At 40.1% G+C, this 19,697-nt stretch overlaps 3 protein-coding genes across 7 annotated transcripts in view; 1 reads left to right on the top strand and 2 right to left on the bottom strand.

The window, feature by feature from the left end:
* The window catches only part of LOC118411104 (inactive tyrosine-protein kinase PEAK1-like), a 35,834-nt gene extending 30,726 nt beyond the window's left edge, over positions 1 to 5,108 (bottom strand). The window contains exons 1-2 of one of the 2 annotated variants that reach the window (XM_035813137.1): positions 4,945 to 5,108; positions 54 to 107 (exon numbers count right to left, since the gene is read on the bottom strand). The gene's annotated coding sequence lies outside the window, so the exon portion shown is untranslated. The remainder of the gene's footprint in view (positions 1 to 53; positions 108 to 4,944) is intronic. The other variant, XM_035813138.1, reaches the window with a different exon arrangement.
* Positions 5,109 to 5,471: 363 nt separating this feature from the next.
* Positions 5,472 to 12,305, top strand: LOC118412108 (high mobility group protein 20A-like). Of its 4 annotated transcripts, none has more exons than XM_035814749.1 (10): positions 5,472 to 5,621; positions 6,279 to 6,422; positions 6,804 to 6,883; positions 7,141 to 7,211; positions 7,800 to 8,021; positions 8,828 to 8,945; positions 9,667 to 9,771; positions 10,355 to 10,570; positions 11,363 to 11,501; positions 12,056 to 12,305. In XM_035814749.1, the coding sequence occupies exons 2-10, from the start codon at positions 6,280 to 6,282 to the stop codon at positions 12,066 to 12,068; spliced, it is 1,107 nt and encodes a 368-aa protein (XP_035670642.1). In that variant the 5' UTR covers positions 5,472 to 5,621; position 6,279; the 3' UTR covers positions 12,069 to 12,305. The 4 variants fall into 4 exon arrangements, with proteins under 4 accessions (XP_035670642.1, XP_035670640.1, XP_035670641.1 ...); XM_035814747.1 differs by having other exon boundaries at positions 11,345 to 11,501; XM_035814748.1 differs by having other exon boundaries at positions 10,355 to 10,573.
* A 972-nt stretch (positions 12,306 to 13,277) lies between these two features.
* Positions 13,278 to 15,771, bottom strand: LOC118412110. Its single transcript, XM_035814750.1, has 3 exons — positions 15,503 to 15,771; positions 14,794 to 14,962; positions 13,278 to 14,315 (listed from the first exon to the last, which is right to left on the bottom strand). The coding sequence occupies exons 1-3, from the start codon at positions 15,650 to 15,652 to the stop codon at positions 13,831 to 13,833; spliced, it is 804 nt and encodes a 267-aa protein (XP_035670643.1). The 5' UTR covers positions 15,653 to 15,771; the 3' UTR covers positions 13,278 to 13,830.
* Between the last annotated feature and the right edge of the window lie 3,926 nt (positions 15,772 to 19,697).

Raw genomic sequence — 19,697 nt, 5'->3', positions numbered from 1 at the left:
TAGCAGAGCATAACCTAACCTTTACAAAAGTAGGATTCATACAAGCAACTTACCTATGTCAGCTCTACCTCTGTATGGACACCTGTCAATCAGGATGTGATGTCATTCTGTTGGACATGATAAAAACATTGTAAATATACATGTAGAGGGTATACCAAAATGAAAAACCAAAGAAATGTCTCTCAGCATTTAACTCTACATGTTCAAACCTTATGTTCAAACCTACGTACAACCACATCCTATCCCCAGCACTCGCCTGACTGCACAGGAAATGGCTATTTTTACCCTCTAGGATCACCTGTCGGATTACAATATGGTTTCCTGTCCGTGTCTGGGCACATGGTGTGCACACGTTTACCTTGCCCCAGGGGAAAAGAGCTTTTTCAAAACAAACACTAGAAATTAGGGATAAACGACAGGAAAGCACAGATCTTTGGGTTAATACATAGGTTAAAAGTGTGCATTTACAAGGAAATGGCCTTTCCAAATATATGCAGTTCATAACATTTCTTTCCAAACAACAGGTTTTTTATATTTTAGCTCTTGGCAATTAGATCTTTTAGATTAGTACATGTATATGTATTTCAAGAGTTATTGTTTTTACTAAAAAGCTTTTTGGCACAACATAATCACATATGTCAATTTTTATTATGTTTTTTTTTTGTCTTAGAAAAATAGGAACATACTCCAAGAGCTTAATACCTAGGCACAGTTCCTTTACATTAAACTAGAATTAGCATCTAAAAGTGCTTTCATAGTCCTCTCCATGTTTCCTTTCGGAGAACCAAAGGAATGTGGTTTGCTTCTTAATCTCTATGGCAACTGGTAAACATTCCCACTCAGCAAAGGTCTCACCCTAATAAAGGTGATTTCATGGTCTACTTCTTACTGTAAATTCACTTACGATTGCCAGGACTAAATCTTGTAGTATTAGGGGAGAGTTATTTTTGTAGCGTTTTAAAATTTAAGTTTACGGTAGTAAAAATATGTTGTGCAATGCAAGACAGAGCTTATACTTGCAGTTGTAGTGTAACAATGTAGGTCACCACAAGCCCTGTGAACATTTGACGATTTACGGTAAGAGTAAGGGCCACCTGTAACTACACTTAAACTACCCTCTTGGTACTCTCTTGCTAATTTGGTATCACATTACTCTTACATCCAAGGGGTACTGAAATCACTATCCTTTTTTTCTGCTCTGTCTTACAATGTGCAGGATGCAGTGCATAATTTCCAAGCAGATGTTGGGATGGGAAATTGTAACGTTTTCTAGAGGCTCCATTTTTCTGGAAAACATCCTAACGTCTGCTTGTAAATTGTAGAGTAGGCAGGTTTACTACCTACATTTGTAACATAGCTTCCTGGCCATTAAGAATGTTTGTTTTCTGATTGGATGTAGCAAATTGTCAGTTATATTTGAAATCAATGGCTAACTGTTAACTGTTACCTGTAGTTGCAAAAATATGAATGTCCTAGGAAAAATTTAGCTTTGACAAAACATATTTACACATTTGTACAACTTTATTTGAACACAACTTGGCAGCCTTCGAAACCAATCAATTCTTCCTTGTTCAGTCGGAAAAAAGCTTTCATAACAAATATTTTCTAGAAATCACAAGGATGTCTTTGCTCAAAAAATCCCACGTGGAATCAAGTCAGTTTTACCACTACCAGAAGTGTTAATTAACTCCATGTCTGACATAATCTTATCATAACAGTACTGATAACATCTAGTCAGAGCAATGATAATGAGAGGGCATGCCTAATAGATTTTTATCATATAATTAGATTATCTCTAATCAAAATCAATACTGCAACAGAAATAGTGCGTATTGTGGGGAGAGAGAAGGAAAGAGAGAGGAGAGAAAATGGAGGAAAGAGAAAAGAGGAAGGTAAAGAGAGACAAGGTAGGGAGAAACAAAAGAGAGAGACCAAGGGAAGAAAGTAGGAAAAGGGGAGTGATAAAAATAGAGGGAGAAAGAAAGAGAAAAAGGGAGGAGAAAACCTGAGAGAAAGGAGGAGAGCAAGAGATAGAAAGAGAGAAGGATGTCCAGAGAGAAGGACAGAAAAGGGGGCAAGAGACAACAGAAAGACAGGAAGAAAACAGAGAAAGCACTAGAATGGCATTGTGATCAGAGAGACTTGACAGACTCTAAACATGATGTCATGTTGTCTGGCTCATCTTGTGACCAGACATACCGTCCTTACAGGCATGTGTACAGCACAGAACAAAACACAGGCGATGCACCTGTTCATAACAACTGGCAGGTGGGTAAAGATGGCTCTTGAAATAAGAGAAAATTTGCTCTTTCGATTTCAAATGCATTGCTACATAGCATGAGGGTCTGTACGGGGGTCCAGACAATGCATGAGGAATTCAGAAGATATTACGCTTAAGTCAAGGAATGCAATTATGCAAAATCTGGTCAACTCGCTATGAATTATGTGAAGACGGCTTTCTGTACGAATTATCGGAAATTATGAAATATTGAACAGTCTTTCATCCCCCCAAGACTTTTGGTATGTCCCTATAACCCTGTGACCTGTGCCATATGAGCTGTGTCATCCCTGGGGCTAGATAAGAGTAATCCAATTAGTGATTATACTGACCCTGCCATAATCACATAAACACAGGGTCATATAGGCCATGGCTTGATCAAAACTCACATCAACCCATGGCTATCGTAAACGGATGTAGGACAGTAGTGAGACTCTGTCAATATTAACCTTGAGGAGGATTGTAAAACATTGTGAGATAAAACATTGCAACTTTCTGTCAAATTGCAGGTTGCCATTGGACCTGTGTTATCGGTAACACATTTGATCATTCAGAGCCTTGTAGTAGTAGTAGTAGTAGTGTTTTGTGACCAGTGCATTGGCAGCAAGGTTCCTTGCTGTTTTGGTGGCAGGGTATATTTTACAGGAAGCAGTTGCTAGCCCTTACACTTTAACGTGCTCGAGGCACCTACTCAAAATATGGAACCCCTATTTTACTAGTATGTCCCTTCTGAAAGATGGGTAAAGCCCCAACCACAATGCCCTACCGAGAATTGAACTAGGGACTCACAGTTAACAAGTAAGTAAAACCAGGAGCTCAACTGTGAGGTGCTACCAGTTGAGCTACAGTGACATCCCTACCAGTATCAACCCTCATAATATTTCATTATTTGCCTAATATTGACACTTCATGGAGCTAACCTCCTGCAATAGCGATCACCCACCTAATGATCCACAGCAGTTGTCAACGTTCTTATGTTCTACAAACACCCATTTCCTCTTTACTTACACTTAGCACCCCCCTGTGAATATGAGTCAGCCTGTTTGTATAAGCTTGCAGGTACAGATCTCTGTGTTTCTAATATTGAGAAATCAGGAACTTCAATCTTGTGACCAGAGCTGTCATGAACCATATATATACTCTTGTGACCAGAAATGTCAGGGACCTTGATCTTGTGACCAGAGTTTTGGTAACTACAGTATGTTGACCATGTCTGTATAAAGAATTACTGTTATACTTATTCTTGAATCACATGAAAAGTATCTGAGCTATTTAAGATAAGGAAATACATGTGACATGGTGACTAAAGCTATAGAATTGCAAAATTCATCATATATTTTGTCTTTCTTTTTTTCAATATGCAACAAACACATTCTTCAAACACCATGATTAGTTGTCTTAACATAGGATACTCTTATATAATCAGCTTTGTTGATGTCAACAAAGTATTTTCATTTCGATGTCACTGCAAAAACCACAACCTTTAAAAGATTGACACCTACAAAATTACTCCAGAATAAAACATTATTTCTTTCTATTCATACCTTACTCCTTTCAATTCAAATGCTAAGTCAAATTCAACGCTGAGCTTGAAGCTCAATGAACGGGAAAAAGAGAGGTTGTGAAATGAGATGCGGTGGCGTGCGCTGGTTTTGTTCTCGGATCTTTTCTCTATTTTCCGTCGTCCACTCCTTTCTATACATCACAACTTGGCGTGTAATTGTTCGGGCCGGAACTCATTGTAAAGTAATCTCCCTTACATAAAAAGAGCGTGGAAAAAACTATGCAACAACTGACACCTGATATTCAATACACCAGCTGCAAGAAAGAAAAAAAAACCTTCTCAACCAAAGCACGTAGTTATCAATTTATGAAGATAAAAATAGAAACAATAGACCCACCGACAGTGTTTATGGATATGAGAAAAATGTCAAATGTATTATTTGTGATATTTGATACTAAGAGGGTCGGCACGCTTTAAACATTTTTGTTTTGCTTTGTTTGATGTCCACAAAAATAAACAGCATTGTAGAAAAAATAGAAATGAAATGCCATCGAAAAATTTCACCAAGCAAGGAAAATATGTCTTACCAAAAATTATTGTTCTGTCGCTAACAGTTACGTTATTTTGTGATACATGTACAAAAAATATGTAAATAGACGCCGCAATACAATATTATTGATCGAAAAAGATCGATGAATACAGGAAGCCATGTGGCACTACTACGTCCTGTATTGGGCTTTGAAAAGTCGGAAAGCCCGTGTTATACTAAGGCAAAAAGGACGGATTAGTCTTCGGGGCCGAGGAGCTCATCAGACGCCGAAGGAGAAAAACGAACGATACGGTCAACAATTTCTCGACAGTTCCTTACCATTAAAAAACACGGATAAAGCTAAACAACATAAGCATTTCTAAAATCCTGCACAACTAACGTTTTATAAAGTTGTCTACCTGTTGTTTCTGCACGTAACACGGAAAAATCCCAAATATTGCAGTCGAGACACGACTGAAAAACTGGGGAGGGCTGAATGAAAGATTTCTCCGACAACACTGACAGCAGACGACTCGCTGGAATTCTGTTCACCAAACTAGTCCAATAGAGCTATCAATAAGCAAGAAAACCACACAGACTTGAGTTGTGAGAGAAGGACAAGCTTGTACTTACCCGGCCCGTGTTTGAGCGGCGAGACTCCGGGACTTCAGGCGGAAAACATAACGGAGAAGGTCGCCGTGCCGATCGATATGTCAAACTACGAGCAAGCTGAAATATCGCGTTCGAAAGTAACCATAGCATAATAATACAAGCACGATTCGTATTTTAAAGAACTTACGTATCATAGTCTTCTAAAAACCAAATAAAGGACAAATTAAATAAATTGAATCGATATCTAGCATAATCAATGCTAATAATGAAGAATATATTACGACAAAATGAGTATTAAATTTTGTGCTTCTTTTCTATGCAGAATTACTTTTGACACAAATTATGTGCTTTTGTTACAGCCGTACTGGGTATCGTACAAATAGCTTTTAGTTCGCCTCAACATTACCTTGTTGCTAAGTCTCAAAGAAACTTTTTAAAATTCATCATCAATATCATAATATCAACTTGTATATTTATTTTTATATATTTGGTCAGGATTTGGGTTATATACTTTTTTTTGCAGTTTATATGTATTTGATTTACATACGCATCTAGCTGTGTTGAAATAAGAAGCTACTTTTACACCCGAACTCGGCTGCGCCATTTTGGTAGTGATGATCCCAAGTCGAAAGTGTGAAAAATAACCTTTGTTCTTGTAAAATCGGCGCCAAAACTCGGACTAGAAACTGAAGGAAAAGGTAAGTACTGTACCAGGCTTCATTTTGACAATGTAATGATTTAAAGTTCAATGATCATTTCGAATATAATCCATTAAAAAGTCATTGCGAATGTTGCGCGTTTTTTCCCAGGGCAATCCCCCACAACCGCGCCTTTTTGATCACTGAAATCGAAAATATGAATTCATAGAATATAAGTACATTTCTGTCAACATCGTATCCCTTATACACTCGCATGCATGTTGCGTATTCGGAAAACATCATCCGTTGTCGAAAAGTGTTAAGTCCGCTGCAGGCAGTCGCCCCCCTCCCCATCATGTTTGTTGTGTCACGTGATCACACAGTAGTAAACATACTGGATTTACATAATAAAACAAATTTGTTTTGTTTGTATCACCGAGGCCATGTTGATTTGATTATACCAAGGAGGCCTTTTTTCAACCTCCTTGATTATATGGATCAAATTGTACTTTATAGGGAATGATATAGGGAGTCCAAAACTGGTGCAAGCGATTGAGGAAAATACATTGGCCTAAAAAGTTGCCTTCATAATGAAGTTCATTTTGAGATCTAACCATCAGGTTGAAAAGCCTCTTTTCACCTCCTTGATCAAACGTTAACAGTGGTCAGGAAGGTTGAACAAATGACTGAACACGTCTTCCATCATGTTTGTTTCAGGATGGATCTGGGAGATTCCAACTCGTCCCAGGGCCTCCTGCCGAACTCCGGCTCCTCCACGGCTCTCCATACCGGCCTGCTCAACTTCGAGGGCATCGATGACGAGGTTTCCAAGGAGAGCAACGACCTCACAGTAGATGCCAGGTGAGAGTTGCACATATTTTTTTTTCTGAAGAGAGGAACAAGTGGGCTGCACCCCCATGCCCTAACCACTGCCCCCTTACCTCTAGTGGGGCAATTATCCCCCTTGCCATTTTTTCCCTAGGTTCCCAGGTTATATTTCTCATGAATGAAAATGACATTGATCAAGTAAAATGGAGGACCTTTTTTACAAAACAATAGAAAAGCCCCTAATGCTGATTGAAACACAGCATAGTAGCCTAAATCACATAGTAGGGGCAGCTGCCTAAGCTCATCTCCACTGTGGAGAACCCTGATATCATATGTACCCTCTGGAGTTATCACTGTCATGGTATTTTTAAAGCTTTATTTTATAAAGTTTATAATCTGTTCTGCTTTGTTTAGTTTCACAGGGGATGGATCAAATTTCTCCGGCCGTGGCCAAACACTGAGTAATCCTGAGTATGTTACAGACCTCTCACAAGGTAGGTTTGGACTTTATGATAACTGCATTTACAACTGAAACTGTAGAGTAATGTAGTGATATGTCAGTCTAGGGCAAATAAATTATCTAGGTTTGCAAAAAATCAACATTGCATGTCATTCCAAAAAAATGATTTTGTGAAATTCTGCTTGTATATGACATTATCATAATGACATTATACTGTGCCTTTAGAATTGGCCTTCCAAAGTACAAACAGCATTTTCCATTTCTGACTGTTTTGTTGAATTATTTCTCCAGTTGAACTGTTACAGAATGAGGGAGGTGCAGACAACACTGGCACAGCAGCACAAGAGGGGCAGAAAGAAGAGGTAGGGTTATTAATTTGTTTTTTATTGAAACTATAATTTTTCAGTCACCGACCCTTGCTTCAAATTTTTACTGTGCAATTATATCTTATATATTTTCTTCAGAGACTATGCTTGTTATTTGTTTTGTATCACATACCCAGTTAACAGCCTTATGGCATAGCACACCAGGTTTGTACTGAAGAGTACAATCTGCATATCAGAACAGGTTAATTTGATTCACTCATTCTGGGAAGGACGTACTCTTCTTGATATATGTGGTGGGTTCTTAAACATGCTCGAGGTGTGGCTGTCCTCAAATATGGGACCTCCATTTAACATCCTATCCGAGGGACGGCCATAAACGAAGCTAGGTACTCATTTCCACCCGAATGAAGTGAAGAAAATCATGTTAAGTGCCTTTCCCAAGCGTATCGGGCATATCAAGGGATTTGAACCCAGGGCCTTTGGGCTATGGGCCAAACACCCTGCTGTTATGCTACACTAGTCCACATCTATAACCGAAGTGCACTGCTGTTTTGCTTTGCAACAATGAAAACAGTAAAACTTGAAGGACAGAGAATAAACTGTTGCCTTCTCTTGTTTTTCCAGCAACCACCACCAGTGAAAAAGAAGGGCGGCTGGCCAAAAGGGAAAAAGAGAAAACGAGTTACAAAGGATGTCAACGCGCCTAAGGCCCCGCTTACCGGCTATGTCCGTTTCCTGAACGAGAGGCGAGAGAAGATGCGCCAGGACAACCCCAACGTGCCGTTTCCCGAAATAACCAGGATGTTGGGTAACGAGTGGAGCAAACTGGCGCCACATGAGAAACAGGTGGGGAGAATCTCACAGTTGATCTGTCTTTATATGTTATTTTTTTAGGCTAAGCAATTGAAAAATTAAGCAACAAAAGCTAACCAAAGTGGTGTGTCCAATTTTACGAGAAAAATCTTGTAGATGTGGTAACTAGGAAGATGTTTAAAGACAATTTAATGTTAATCTCTACAACTGGATAAAAATCTGATATTTCCTTCAGAACATTATGACTGTCTGACATTCATCACTCTTCTTTAGCGTCGGGATAAAAATCGGATATGCACTTCCAGACATTTCGACTGACATCTGTCACTCTTATTCTAGTGACGCTGAAGAAGAGTGATGAATGTCAGACAGTCATAATGTTCTGAAGGAAATATCAGATTTTTATCCAGTTGTAGAGAAGGAATTGTATCGAAGTATTGTTTACCTGGATGTTTAACCTACATAAAGGTAACCAGTAAGATATTTGCAGGTAAAAACACATTACAAAACACTCAAGATTTTACTTTGAAACCATAGGGGCAGTTGTTTGTTATCCTCTTGTGTCGTAAACATTGTATTAAAATGCAGACTATTTGGAGGTGGATCCCATCCCTCTCCATTCCACTGCCTTTTCCCTCCCCAACTTAAGTCAGTTACTCGTTAAACCTGGGTGGAGTGGAAAAAGTCATGTGAAGTACATCTCCCAAGGGCATAAGGGCGATAGTATGACATGATTCGAGCCCAGGCCAAAACCCTACAATTATGCCACATCATGACATGACACCACCTATGTTTTTATTACATGTGTAATCATTTTTGTCATATTGTTTTCGTTCCAGCAATACTTAGACGAGGCAGAAAAAGACAAGGAGAGATACATGAAGGAGTTAGAAGAATACCAACAGACAGAGGCTTACAAACTCTTCCAGAAAAAACAGCAAGAGAAGAAAAAGAAAGGTTTGTTTTATTGCTTCAAAAGATTTCATTGTGGTTTTGTTAATCCTTTCTCCAAAAGCATAGGCTCCAAAGGAAGCTTCTACATTTTGGAGGGGTGATCAATAAGTTTGTGGCACAATTATATAGTGTGAAGTCTAAAATCAATAGCCACCAAATTTGAAATCGTTACATTCCAGTTGACGTCCTTGTGAATATGAACATCAAGTGAGTGACAAGAAAAACAAAAAGTGTGATCAGAGCTGTGTGGGCCGTGGTCCTCGTAACATGACATTGACATTCTGAAAATGTTTGATGATGAATTCCTTCGCATTACAACTAGGAAGAAGTGGACGTCGGACTTTCGGCAGAGCAAGGTGACCCACGCACCTCAGATCATACCTCATTCATCCAGGTTCTTTATCTATCCCTCCTAAAGTTACTGGGTGTTGCCTGCAAAGTAATGATTTGAAATTTGGTGCATATTTATAAAAGGCTTCATACTACATGTATATGATTGTGCCATGAAATTTGAGTTGTTCATCTTATTTCTGTGTTGGTTACAGAATTTATTGATCACCCCGTGTACATTATTCCCTCTATATGTAGGTCCTTGTTTTGCGCAGAAGCACTTCATGTGAATATTCAAAAGTACTGCAGGCCATTGTGTCCTTCAGAGATATAGAAGTACATTTGTACCCAGTGTTTGATTATGAAGTATTAACCTTGTTGGTTCTGCCAATAGACGATGACCCGAGCACAGTTAACGGAGAACAGGAGGACAAGGAAGATGAGGTCCCCACGTTTGACGTTCCGATTTTTACAGAGGAGTTTTTGGATCACAATAAAGGTACTTCTTTTCCCTTTGTATTAGTAATGCATACCTAACTTATCCTGGTACCATCCGGAAAGTAGTTCGCTCTGGCATTCATTACATACTATATACAGTCGCTTCTAGCTCTGACATTCATTATGACATTGGTCACATATATATCGCTTCTCTGCTGTTCCGTCTGGAATCCTAGACCACTTTAATGTCTGGAATCGTCCAAACTTTGCATGCAGGCGCTGATTGGTCCCTACACATGAGGGAATTATGGAATGGGTTCAAGCGATCGTTCAAACAGGCATTCCGTCGGCTTGTGCAGGTCTTCAGACGGGTAGCAGAAGCAAACAGAGGAGTGAACTACTATCTGGATGATACCCAGGCTATAGCTAACTGATTCAGGTTCAGATTCGGGTCCAGAAGTTCAGTTTCAGGTCCAGACTTAAACGTTCGGACCTGAACCCATGGCATATGTGTCCTAGGAATAGATTTTTCCGCTTCATGTAAAAGTAAATGTTATCTTTTCCTTGACATCACCCTATAGCTGTGTCCTAAAAGTGAGTTCTTTTAATTTTAAAGAGAATTTTTTTATTTTTTGCCTTTCCAGCGAGAGAAGTAGAGTTGAGACAGCTGAGGAAGTCCAACACAGAGTACGAGGAACAGAACGCCATCCTGCAGAAGCACATAGAGAACATGAAGACAGCTATAGAGAAGCTGGAGGTGGAGGCCATGCAGCAGAAAAACAACAACCTGGCTCTACAGCAGCACCTGGACGCCCTGAGGAACACACTGTATCAAAACTTCAGTAGCTTACCGCTACCAGGTAGTAAGTGTGTCTTAGTGTTGGCTTTGGTCGCTTCTTACAATCGCTGTTAACTGGAACGTTCATCTGTGTTAGAACCTACTGTCCAGTAGAAGTCATTCTGGATTAAATCAACTGTAATTTCCAACACAAAAAAGAATTGGACTCACCCAAATCTTTGACAGTCCAACTCTTTGAAAAAGTCTTTCTCAAGAAATAGCAATCCACTGCTTCCGTGACATCACCATATGCAGATAGAACATGTGATCTGGTGAGCAGTGGATCATACCCCATCTCTGTTTGAGGGATGGTTGTAAATCTCCTATTTAGATGGCTTCTATTATTCCTCTTGCAAAAAACACTGACACTCAGTCTAACTGGACAAAGTAAGAATCGTGGACACAGGTAGACTTTGTCCATTCATTCTTATACCTTTCAGGCTTTTTTTTAAAGAGGGGAACAAGGGCCCTGTGCCAGAATGCCCTGGGAACAGATCTCTGACAAGCATACAATTCTGATTGGCCAGGGATGCCTCTAGGTCACGTTTGGCCACAGTCTTCAACTGTGACCTGTCTGACAATTAATTCTGCCCCTCAAGAAGCCATAGAATGCCCCAATCGAAACTTAAAACTTCAACCCTATCACCTGCACTTGTTTGTTTGGTTGCAATTGCAGTGCTCCCCCTTGTAGTTTTCTTAAGTGGAACCAGACCTCTATGAAGGGTTGTTACGAAGAGTTGATGAGTCATGTCCAACTCTTCCACACATAATCCAAAGAACGTCTGGTCACCCTCAGTGGCCTCTTTTTCTTCAGGGAGCGGGGAAGTTCCAACGCTGGAGACCATCGACGGCTACATGGCCAAACTTCACAACATGATTCTAGAGAACCCACAACAACACGAAAGTCTCATCCAGCAAGTACGGGAGGTGGTGGGGCGGCTAGACTATCAGGGGTGAGTTAGAAGCTGTTGTGTTATGCTGGGGCTGGTCATACCAGGTATATAGATACAGATACAGATACAGACTGTAGCCTAATTAAAATGCTTTTGTCACCAATAACACTTAAGTTCAAGTTCAAGCAACCATCATAAGTATTGTTCATAGACCAAAGATGTTTGTACAAAATATCTTTCCTTTGAGAAACAGTAACAGTGCATAATTATAAAATACAATACAAATGCAAGTTTCTGTAATATTTGCCTCTCTGCCTCTCAAAAGAATTTGTGAGTCGCAGTGGAAGGTTTCGAACCATCTGCCATGCTTGTTATTCTGTGAGTTTGACTCCCTTATATTGGCCCTTTATGATTGCTTATATTCTGAAAATAGTTTCCCAAGTTGGAAGACTTATATCATTATGGCCCAGAATAGTGACAACCCTTTAGCAGATGCATTGTTCTAGAGTGCAGTCACAAGTTGCCAGTCTCATACATAGAAGATGCAAATCTTGTCAATCTCACCAGGGGGCAGTTCTTCCTAACGTCTCACAATTGTTCATATCTTTCTGCAGGGAGAAACTATAGCAAGCAGCACCTGGGACAGCAGAAGGGGTGCAGACGTGGGAAATACTGCTCACAAACTTTGTCAAGGACCAAAATAAGGAATATCCGATGCACTGTGGATGGAGAAAGACAGTTGTTACAAATTCAAGTGCATTTGACACTAAGTTTCAAATGGGGAAAAGGGCAACATTCTATCAAAGATTTGACGAACAAAAGTTTTTTTTCAATAAAAAAGCTCTCTCTACTTTGTAAGGTTTGCTTTCAAGTTTGCTATGCCTTATACTTAGTTCAGGTTCAGATTCAGGTGCACTTGAAAGCCCAGACCAAATGCTCTTTTTAGATTACATGTAAAATTGCATGTTGGCATAAATTTTACATGCAATTAAAAAAACTCATGCAAAATTGTATGCAATCAGCTGTAAACACAAAATCTCAGTAATTAATTGATAAAACAGCGATGTTTTTGTCTTTTTCCAGTGCAAATTTCACAATCTATAGAAGGTTTTAGATGGTTAAGAACAAAAGTGAGAGAGTTCTTTTGTCCAGAACTGGTTCCCTACGTTAGGTTTGTTTTTTACCAAACCTAATTTTTTACAAGTCCAGTTCCAGTTTGTGTACAAGTACGCAGCACTATGACTATGCCTGAAAAACTTATGCATTACAGTTCGCAACTACATTCTTGGCCTTTAAATTTGTTTGTTGTGAAATGTTCCTTTGGCTTTACTTTGACATACATGTACACAGTGAAAAAGTATACCTAAAGTCAAATCTGTACCATTGAGTCAGATTGACCATCTTTGTACAATCTGGACATTGTTGCCACTTTTTGGTGGTCACTTAGATCATTTTCCCATTGCCACAAGCATTAAGAATTCTGTCTATAATGACCACCTGTCTTCTATGACCATTTTCCCTTACATGGTTTCTACAGACAGGTTTGTATCTATGTATCAAGGCTGCAATCTCCCAACAGATTTATCAGGGACAAATACAGTATCCAAAGGTCTAAACAGTGTCCAGTTGTCCCATAATTGGATACTGTTTAGCACTTTGATACTGCCTTTATTCCCGATAGATCTGCTTGGAGAATATCATTGTTATATCAAGCAGAAGTGGAAACAACAATATCCTCTCATACTATACATAGGTTATGTTACCTACGTTGTAACTAATGCCAAAACTGTCACTGGCTTTGTAAGAGTTGTACCAGTACCTTATCAGTTTTTTTTCTTATTCTTTTCAAAAAAGATTTTGCTCAACATGATTCTTGCAAGCATCGTTAGATGCTCTAATGTAGATACACTGTTAGCATAGAAGTAGACTTCAGGTAGAGTGTAGTCAACTAGAGATATGTTCATTAAATGGACAAAAACACGCCTTTGGTCTTGACTCTTTTCTTAGGTTATGTCGATTAGATTATATGGATAACATCTGTACATGCATCAATTTTTGTCTGTTTTTTATAAAATTGACAAACAAAATACTAGAAATCAAAGTAGCCTGGTACTGGGCCATCTACTGGTATGAAGTTTACGCCCATGGAGTCAACGACTGAAAATGCCATCGCAGTTCTACTTTAAGAAGGGGAATGCCTGTAGGCAAACATGCTGTCAAACGTTTTGGTAAACTTTTAAATATTGAATTCATTGTATATGTTAATGACTCAAAATCAAGAAATTTTTACTTAGTAAGACAAATCTTAGAATGTTATTGAGCGAATGTCAGCACTACTAGTAAATCATACCATATTTTGTTCTCTCCTCTTTTGTTATCCAAACTTTTACTAATGATGACCGTTACATCCAAGACATTTTGTACAAACATGCCCGCTTGAGACCACTCTTCGCAACTGGTAGACTCCCGGCGGTCTTTCCCTCTTCTGTGGTTCTGGCTCGTCAAAAACGGACGAGGATGAGTAGTTCCGAACCCTCTTGGAGGTTCGAGACTTTTTCCCGATAGGAGTCGTCGGTTTTAATTGAATTCCGCCGAAATCACCCGATTCAAAGCCGAAGATACCCGAAGTGATACGACTCTTGGGGATACGTAAGATGAGGTCGCCTCTGTAGGAGCTTCCATCATTGCTGTATTCCGAGCTTGGTGTGACGCAAGCGCTACTACCATCTACTGAAGAAGCCGTTCTTTTCATTGTCGGGGATCTGTCAGGGATTGTATGCCGAGCTATGGAAGATTTCTTTGGAGAAGAATCAGATGAAGATTTCCCAGTACTCGATCGTCGTTCCGTTGCTGGCGTTGGGTCGCTTTTCTTGCCTGGAAGAACATACAATATTTGAATAACTGATCATGACAGATGAACAAACAAACAGAATGACAAATTAAAGTTCCTTGCACAAAACCAAGTGCTTCATTCAACCGATCGATGTTTAGGTGACCGTCTGTCACCTTCCTCAGACAATTCTGACTGGTTCCCTTTGTACCACAGCCTATGTGTTCCCGAACGCAAAGTATTCAATGTTACACATATAGATGAGGCAAAGTGGTCAGAAATGTAAATGAATGTATTATGTACATACGTGTTGTCCAATAAAAATGATAATAGCGAAACAATTATCTATTTCAGTCTTTTAACATTTATGCCATCTTGGAAGTGTTTCAAGAGGCATCTCATTGAAAATAGGTCAACATATATGCCAAAGACTTAGATAATCACTTTGCGATCCTATTCAAGTTCCTTTTGTAAATGTGTTAACGAATTCCTATAAAACTTGAATCTTCACGCAGATCTCACCCTTTTTACCCGATCTCGATCCCAGGACCGCTCTCGTTCTTACCCTGACAGACCCTCGCCTGAGAGACTCCAGAAAGTCAATGCCTCTCTGTAACGTCCGTCTCTTGGAACCATCGTCTAGTTTGTAGACTTGGATTCGGGTGCTGGTAATGGCGGCGTCCAGACCATGCTGGATGGGATCACCACAAAAGTTCGTTGTTTTTAAACACAGACTGATCCCTTTTCCCCCTCCACCCATAGCAACTCATCAGAAGTTTGTAAAAGCAGACGTTTGACTACTGCCTCACTGAGGGAATTCGTATTGATATACTCTCTATTTTTTAAAGCTGACGAAAGAAACTTTACAGCCAGGCCCATGTTATTGTGGTGTTCGTCGTCTTTCTGGTGAAATATGCGCTAAGACGTGAAGAACGTTAAACTTTGTTCACATACACACACACTTACACACGCATAAACATAGTCTACATGCGCCCAAAAGTGAAGAACGTTTACACACACGTACGCACACAGACTCACACACGCATAAACACATTCTCTCTCTCTCAAACATGCGCACTCCCTCACACTCTGTCTCTCTCACAGCCTCACTCTCACAAACACTCTCACCCTCATATATATGTCAAACATAACAAAGACGTAAAAGGGCGCAGAATTCGTATAAAACAAGCTAAAAAGCCATACATCTGCTGGAAGATTCCGTCACCAGTACCTTGAGAGCCTCCACCCGTTCCGCCAATTTCCGTCTCTCCTTCCTCAACACTCCTGACGTCTGTCCATCAAGATCGTTGATCAGGCTATCCAGGTATTCCCAATTCAAATCTGCCGTAGTTCTGGCGAATCTCGATCCATTAAGCGCCATGAGTGAAACTTTTCGTCTTTCCTATAGGCCTACTTCACACTAAACTTCTGATACTTTAGCCTTGGTGCTGAAAAAGTGATTGCAGAAGTGAGGTACGTTCTGTTGTGGAATAAACAGCGTCTTTTGAAGGCGTTCTTTAGAACGGCACATGTATCACCGGGCAACAAGTAAACTACGTTTCAGGCATTGTTTTATATCGTGGCAACGCGTTAACGCTGTTCTGCCTATTTTTTGGGAGAATCCCAATACACAGTGGCTTTTTGTTGATGGCTCAAGTTTACGAAAATTGGATTAATCTGAATCAGATCCTGATTTATATTTGTGGATGGAGCTTGCCGCAGTACTAGTATCCAACTATGAGATGAAAATCGGATCTTTCGTCTTTAGTACTATTGTGGAAGAATGTTTACGGCTGAAAAGTCCACGGCAGTGGAATACAACTACGGCAACTATGGCAAGAGGAACCCCGTGGCTCGGCCTGGTACTAGTCCGTCTACAGGCACGAAGTCCGCATCCTTGGACTTCACTCCTGAAAAGTCCATGACGGCGAAATACAAAGTTCTACGCCAAGACGACCCCCGTGGTTCGGCCTGGTACTGGTCCGTCTATTGGCATGAAGTCCACACTCGAATCTGTGCACTCATTTGAGGCGGAGAATTGCCGCCGTAAAACAAAGGAGGGATATTTGCGGAGCATTGCTATTTGATAAATTATCGACAGCCGTTATGTTTCGGGGTTTTCAATCGGAAGAGGTCTCGGTGGATAAGTCAAACTTCCGGTCCCAGGTCTTCGTCTTGGTTTGTAGTTGCATAGTTGGATACTTAACTTATATATCCACATTTCTTGAATCAAGTACAACAGATTTCAAGGGACTCAATGCTACAGACTGTGTTTATAGAGGAAGTCGAACTATTGTATATAATACCTTTCACTTAAATCAATGGTTGTCGATCTTCTTACATTTAAAAAAAAGGTTGACTCATCCAGTATATACAACCAAAAAGATTCATTCAGACCACTTGCACACACACACACGCACAAGCAAGTGATTTGTCCTTGGTGCTGAATACTTATACATGTTATGTACATGTACAAAACACATACACGCTTTCCATAAAAAAACAGACGCACATGCTCATCATGCTGCAAGTGACGAATACTTCAGTTCTTCCTAACTTAAATTTAGAAATATTTATTTCATAAGGACCTTGCTTGCATAACACCACAATTGAATCCTCATAACTAAGGATTTTACATCATGGACCACCACATAGAGCTTATGATACATGTTACAAATCACACAATTAGTTTAAGACCAGCTTAAAACATTTAGAAAGTCGTTGCAAAGTTTAAGTCATAGTTGATATGCACTTTCGAAGTTCATGAAATGGTTAAACATTTGGGTATTACTGTTACATGTGGGCCCAGTGAGGCCCACTTACCATAAGTAGTTACCATGTAGTACCAGAATTTGCCCTTAGATGTAACAATTAATATTCCAGTTAGGCATCATATTGCCACGGACTGACTAAATGTTAGATACTGATATTGTATAAGGGGAAATGTTTGCGGGCATTTATTTTCTCTGTGGGAAAAAAATGGGTGGGGAGGTGGGTAGAAGCGAGAAAAGAAATTAAAGAGGTCACCTCAGAAATTACATACATAAAACAAAATGAACATTTCCCTTTTACAGTGTTTTAGCTGCCCTTAAGGGGGCACACACCAGTTTATTTGGGGGTTCAAATGGAGGCGGCACACCCTCAAGTCTAGCGACCATCTCTTCCAGGGAATTATCCTGAAGGAAAATAACTGTATATGGGGTGAGAGGATATACCTTCAGCTACAAGACCAACTGAGTTTCGATCCTTCAACTTCTCTAATTTTGAAAAATTATAGGGAAAAAACATTATTTTCATGTCAAAAATGATGCACAAAATCGGGCATTTTCGCATTGGATAAAACAGATGAAGAAGATTTTTCCGGCAAGCACGACTGATACTGCCAGAAAGAGGAAAATCTAAAGACTAATCCAGCCGATTATAAAGAAAATTCTAGTACTACAGTTTTTTTAATCATCCACGGCGCGCGGCATTGCAATTTTGCTTGACACAGCGCTTCAGAGGTAAATCTAGGTCACGGGCCTCTTTACATTCAGGCGTAGGGATATCGCGGAAGCAACGGGCAGACCAAAACACAATTTGCACCAAAAACACACCATTTCCTACGCTTTTCAGCCATGTAACCGTTTAATGTCATTTCGCAGGAAATAATGAGAAATGTCAACTCAAACATGGGCCCTCGGAAGCCTTTCGTCACTTTTTGGTCGCGGACTACCACGGACCCCGGTCGCGGAAGAACTGGGGTGTGCACCGTTAATATATGCAAATTATGATTAATATTGTCCATGACTTTAAAAAGTTATACTCTATAATCATGCCAAGTTTGACTTGTCTGCGACTTTTCTTTCTCGAGTAACAGGTGGTTGAAAGTTGCGGTGTCGGAAGGCTGTTTTTGCGCCTCCAGGATGGTATACCATTCAATGCGCATAATAGCAATTACGTCACAATGAGCTTGTCCTATGGAAGAGGTTTTAGGCTATCAATACGTGCTAAATAAAGAGGTATGGCCATGAGAAGGAATGACAGAGGGGTGCTCTTGTGATGGAGCACACTTTCCTCCTATTTCTGACTGGAACAAACGGTGTAAACCTCTTAGAACATATTTGAGTTCGTGACGTCACAATACCTGCCGCTGGCCTATGTTCTGAAGTGACCACAATGCAACTTTAAGTTCCGCGCTTTAACGGAAAGCACTTGAAATGTTAATTTTTGGTCATATCGGGTAGAGAATAGACCTAGCTTTCCCGTCCAAGCGTTTCCGTTGGCAAGACTCCTTTTATTTCGTAGAAAAATGAAGTTAAATGTTGTACCTTTGGTAAAGATGGAGGTCTGTGCTGCACTTCTTGCGGCTATGAAGGTATAAACGGGCATCTGCTAAGATAAGGCTGTACAGTTTGGTGTCGGTCTCGGTGAGATAAAGAAGCCTTGGGATGTGTCTTCGGATTAGTGCAACTTATTTGTGTTAAGGCCAAGAACTAGCGCCACACCGAACTTGACACTTGATTCGGAAGGAAAGTGCGAAAGTGACGTCATCGGGGCCTTTTTTCATTGGAAAATGCCTGCTTCTCAATGTAGGAGCAATTGTGAAACGTGCAAATGCGATTTCAAAGTGCCCAAGAGGTACTGTAGTTTAAACAACAATGTTTCGGTAGGTGTTATGCAATCTATGCTTAGCACACACACTTCGAAGTCTGTGCGACCGTGTTTGAGGGGGGGGGGGCGTGGGGAGGGGGGGCAAATCCACCCATTATATGACAGTGTACAATCATATCAAAACCTGCGAAATCCGGCTTTTTTTAACTCGGATTAGTTCGGGGCTATGCACTTTCATGGGAAAAATGCAATTTGTTGGCTATTATCACTAATACTTTTTTCAGGATGGGTGCTTTTAAGGGGGCACACACCAGTTTATTTGGGGGTTCAAATGGAGGCGTCATACCCTCAAGTCTAGCGACCATCTCTTCCAGGGAATTATCCTGAAGGAAAATAACTGTATATGGGGTGAGAGGATATACCTTCAGCTACAAGACCAACTGAGTTTCGATCCTTCAACTTCTCTAATTTTGAAAAATTATAGGGAAAAAACATTATTTTCATGTCAAAAATGATGCACAAAATCGGGCATTTTCGCATTGGATAAAACAGATGAAGAAGATTTTTCCGGCAAGCACGACTGATACTGCCAGAAAGAGGAAAATCCAAAGACTAATCCAGCCGATTATAAAGAAAATTCTAGTACTACAGTTTTTTTAATCATCCACGGCGCGCGGCATTGCAATTTTGCTTGACACAGCGCTTCAGAGGTAAATCTAGGTCACGGGCCTCTTTACATTCAGGCGTAGGGATATAGCGGAAGCAACGCGCGGACTAAAACACAATATGCACCAAAAACACACCATTACCTACGCTTTTCAGCCATGTAACCG

Source organism: Branchiostoma floridae, chromosome 3 (genome assembly GCF_000003815.2).
Source record: "Branchiostoma floridae strain S238N-H82 chromosome 3, Bfl_VNyyK, whole genome shotgun sequence".
NCBI classification, from domain to species: domain Eukaryota; kingdom Metazoa; phylum Chordata; class Leptocardii; order Amphioxiformes; family Branchiostomatidae; genus Branchiostoma; species Branchiostoma floridae.
Note: the sequence above shows the minus strand (reverse complement) of the source record. Positions and strands in the feature narration are given on the sequence as shown.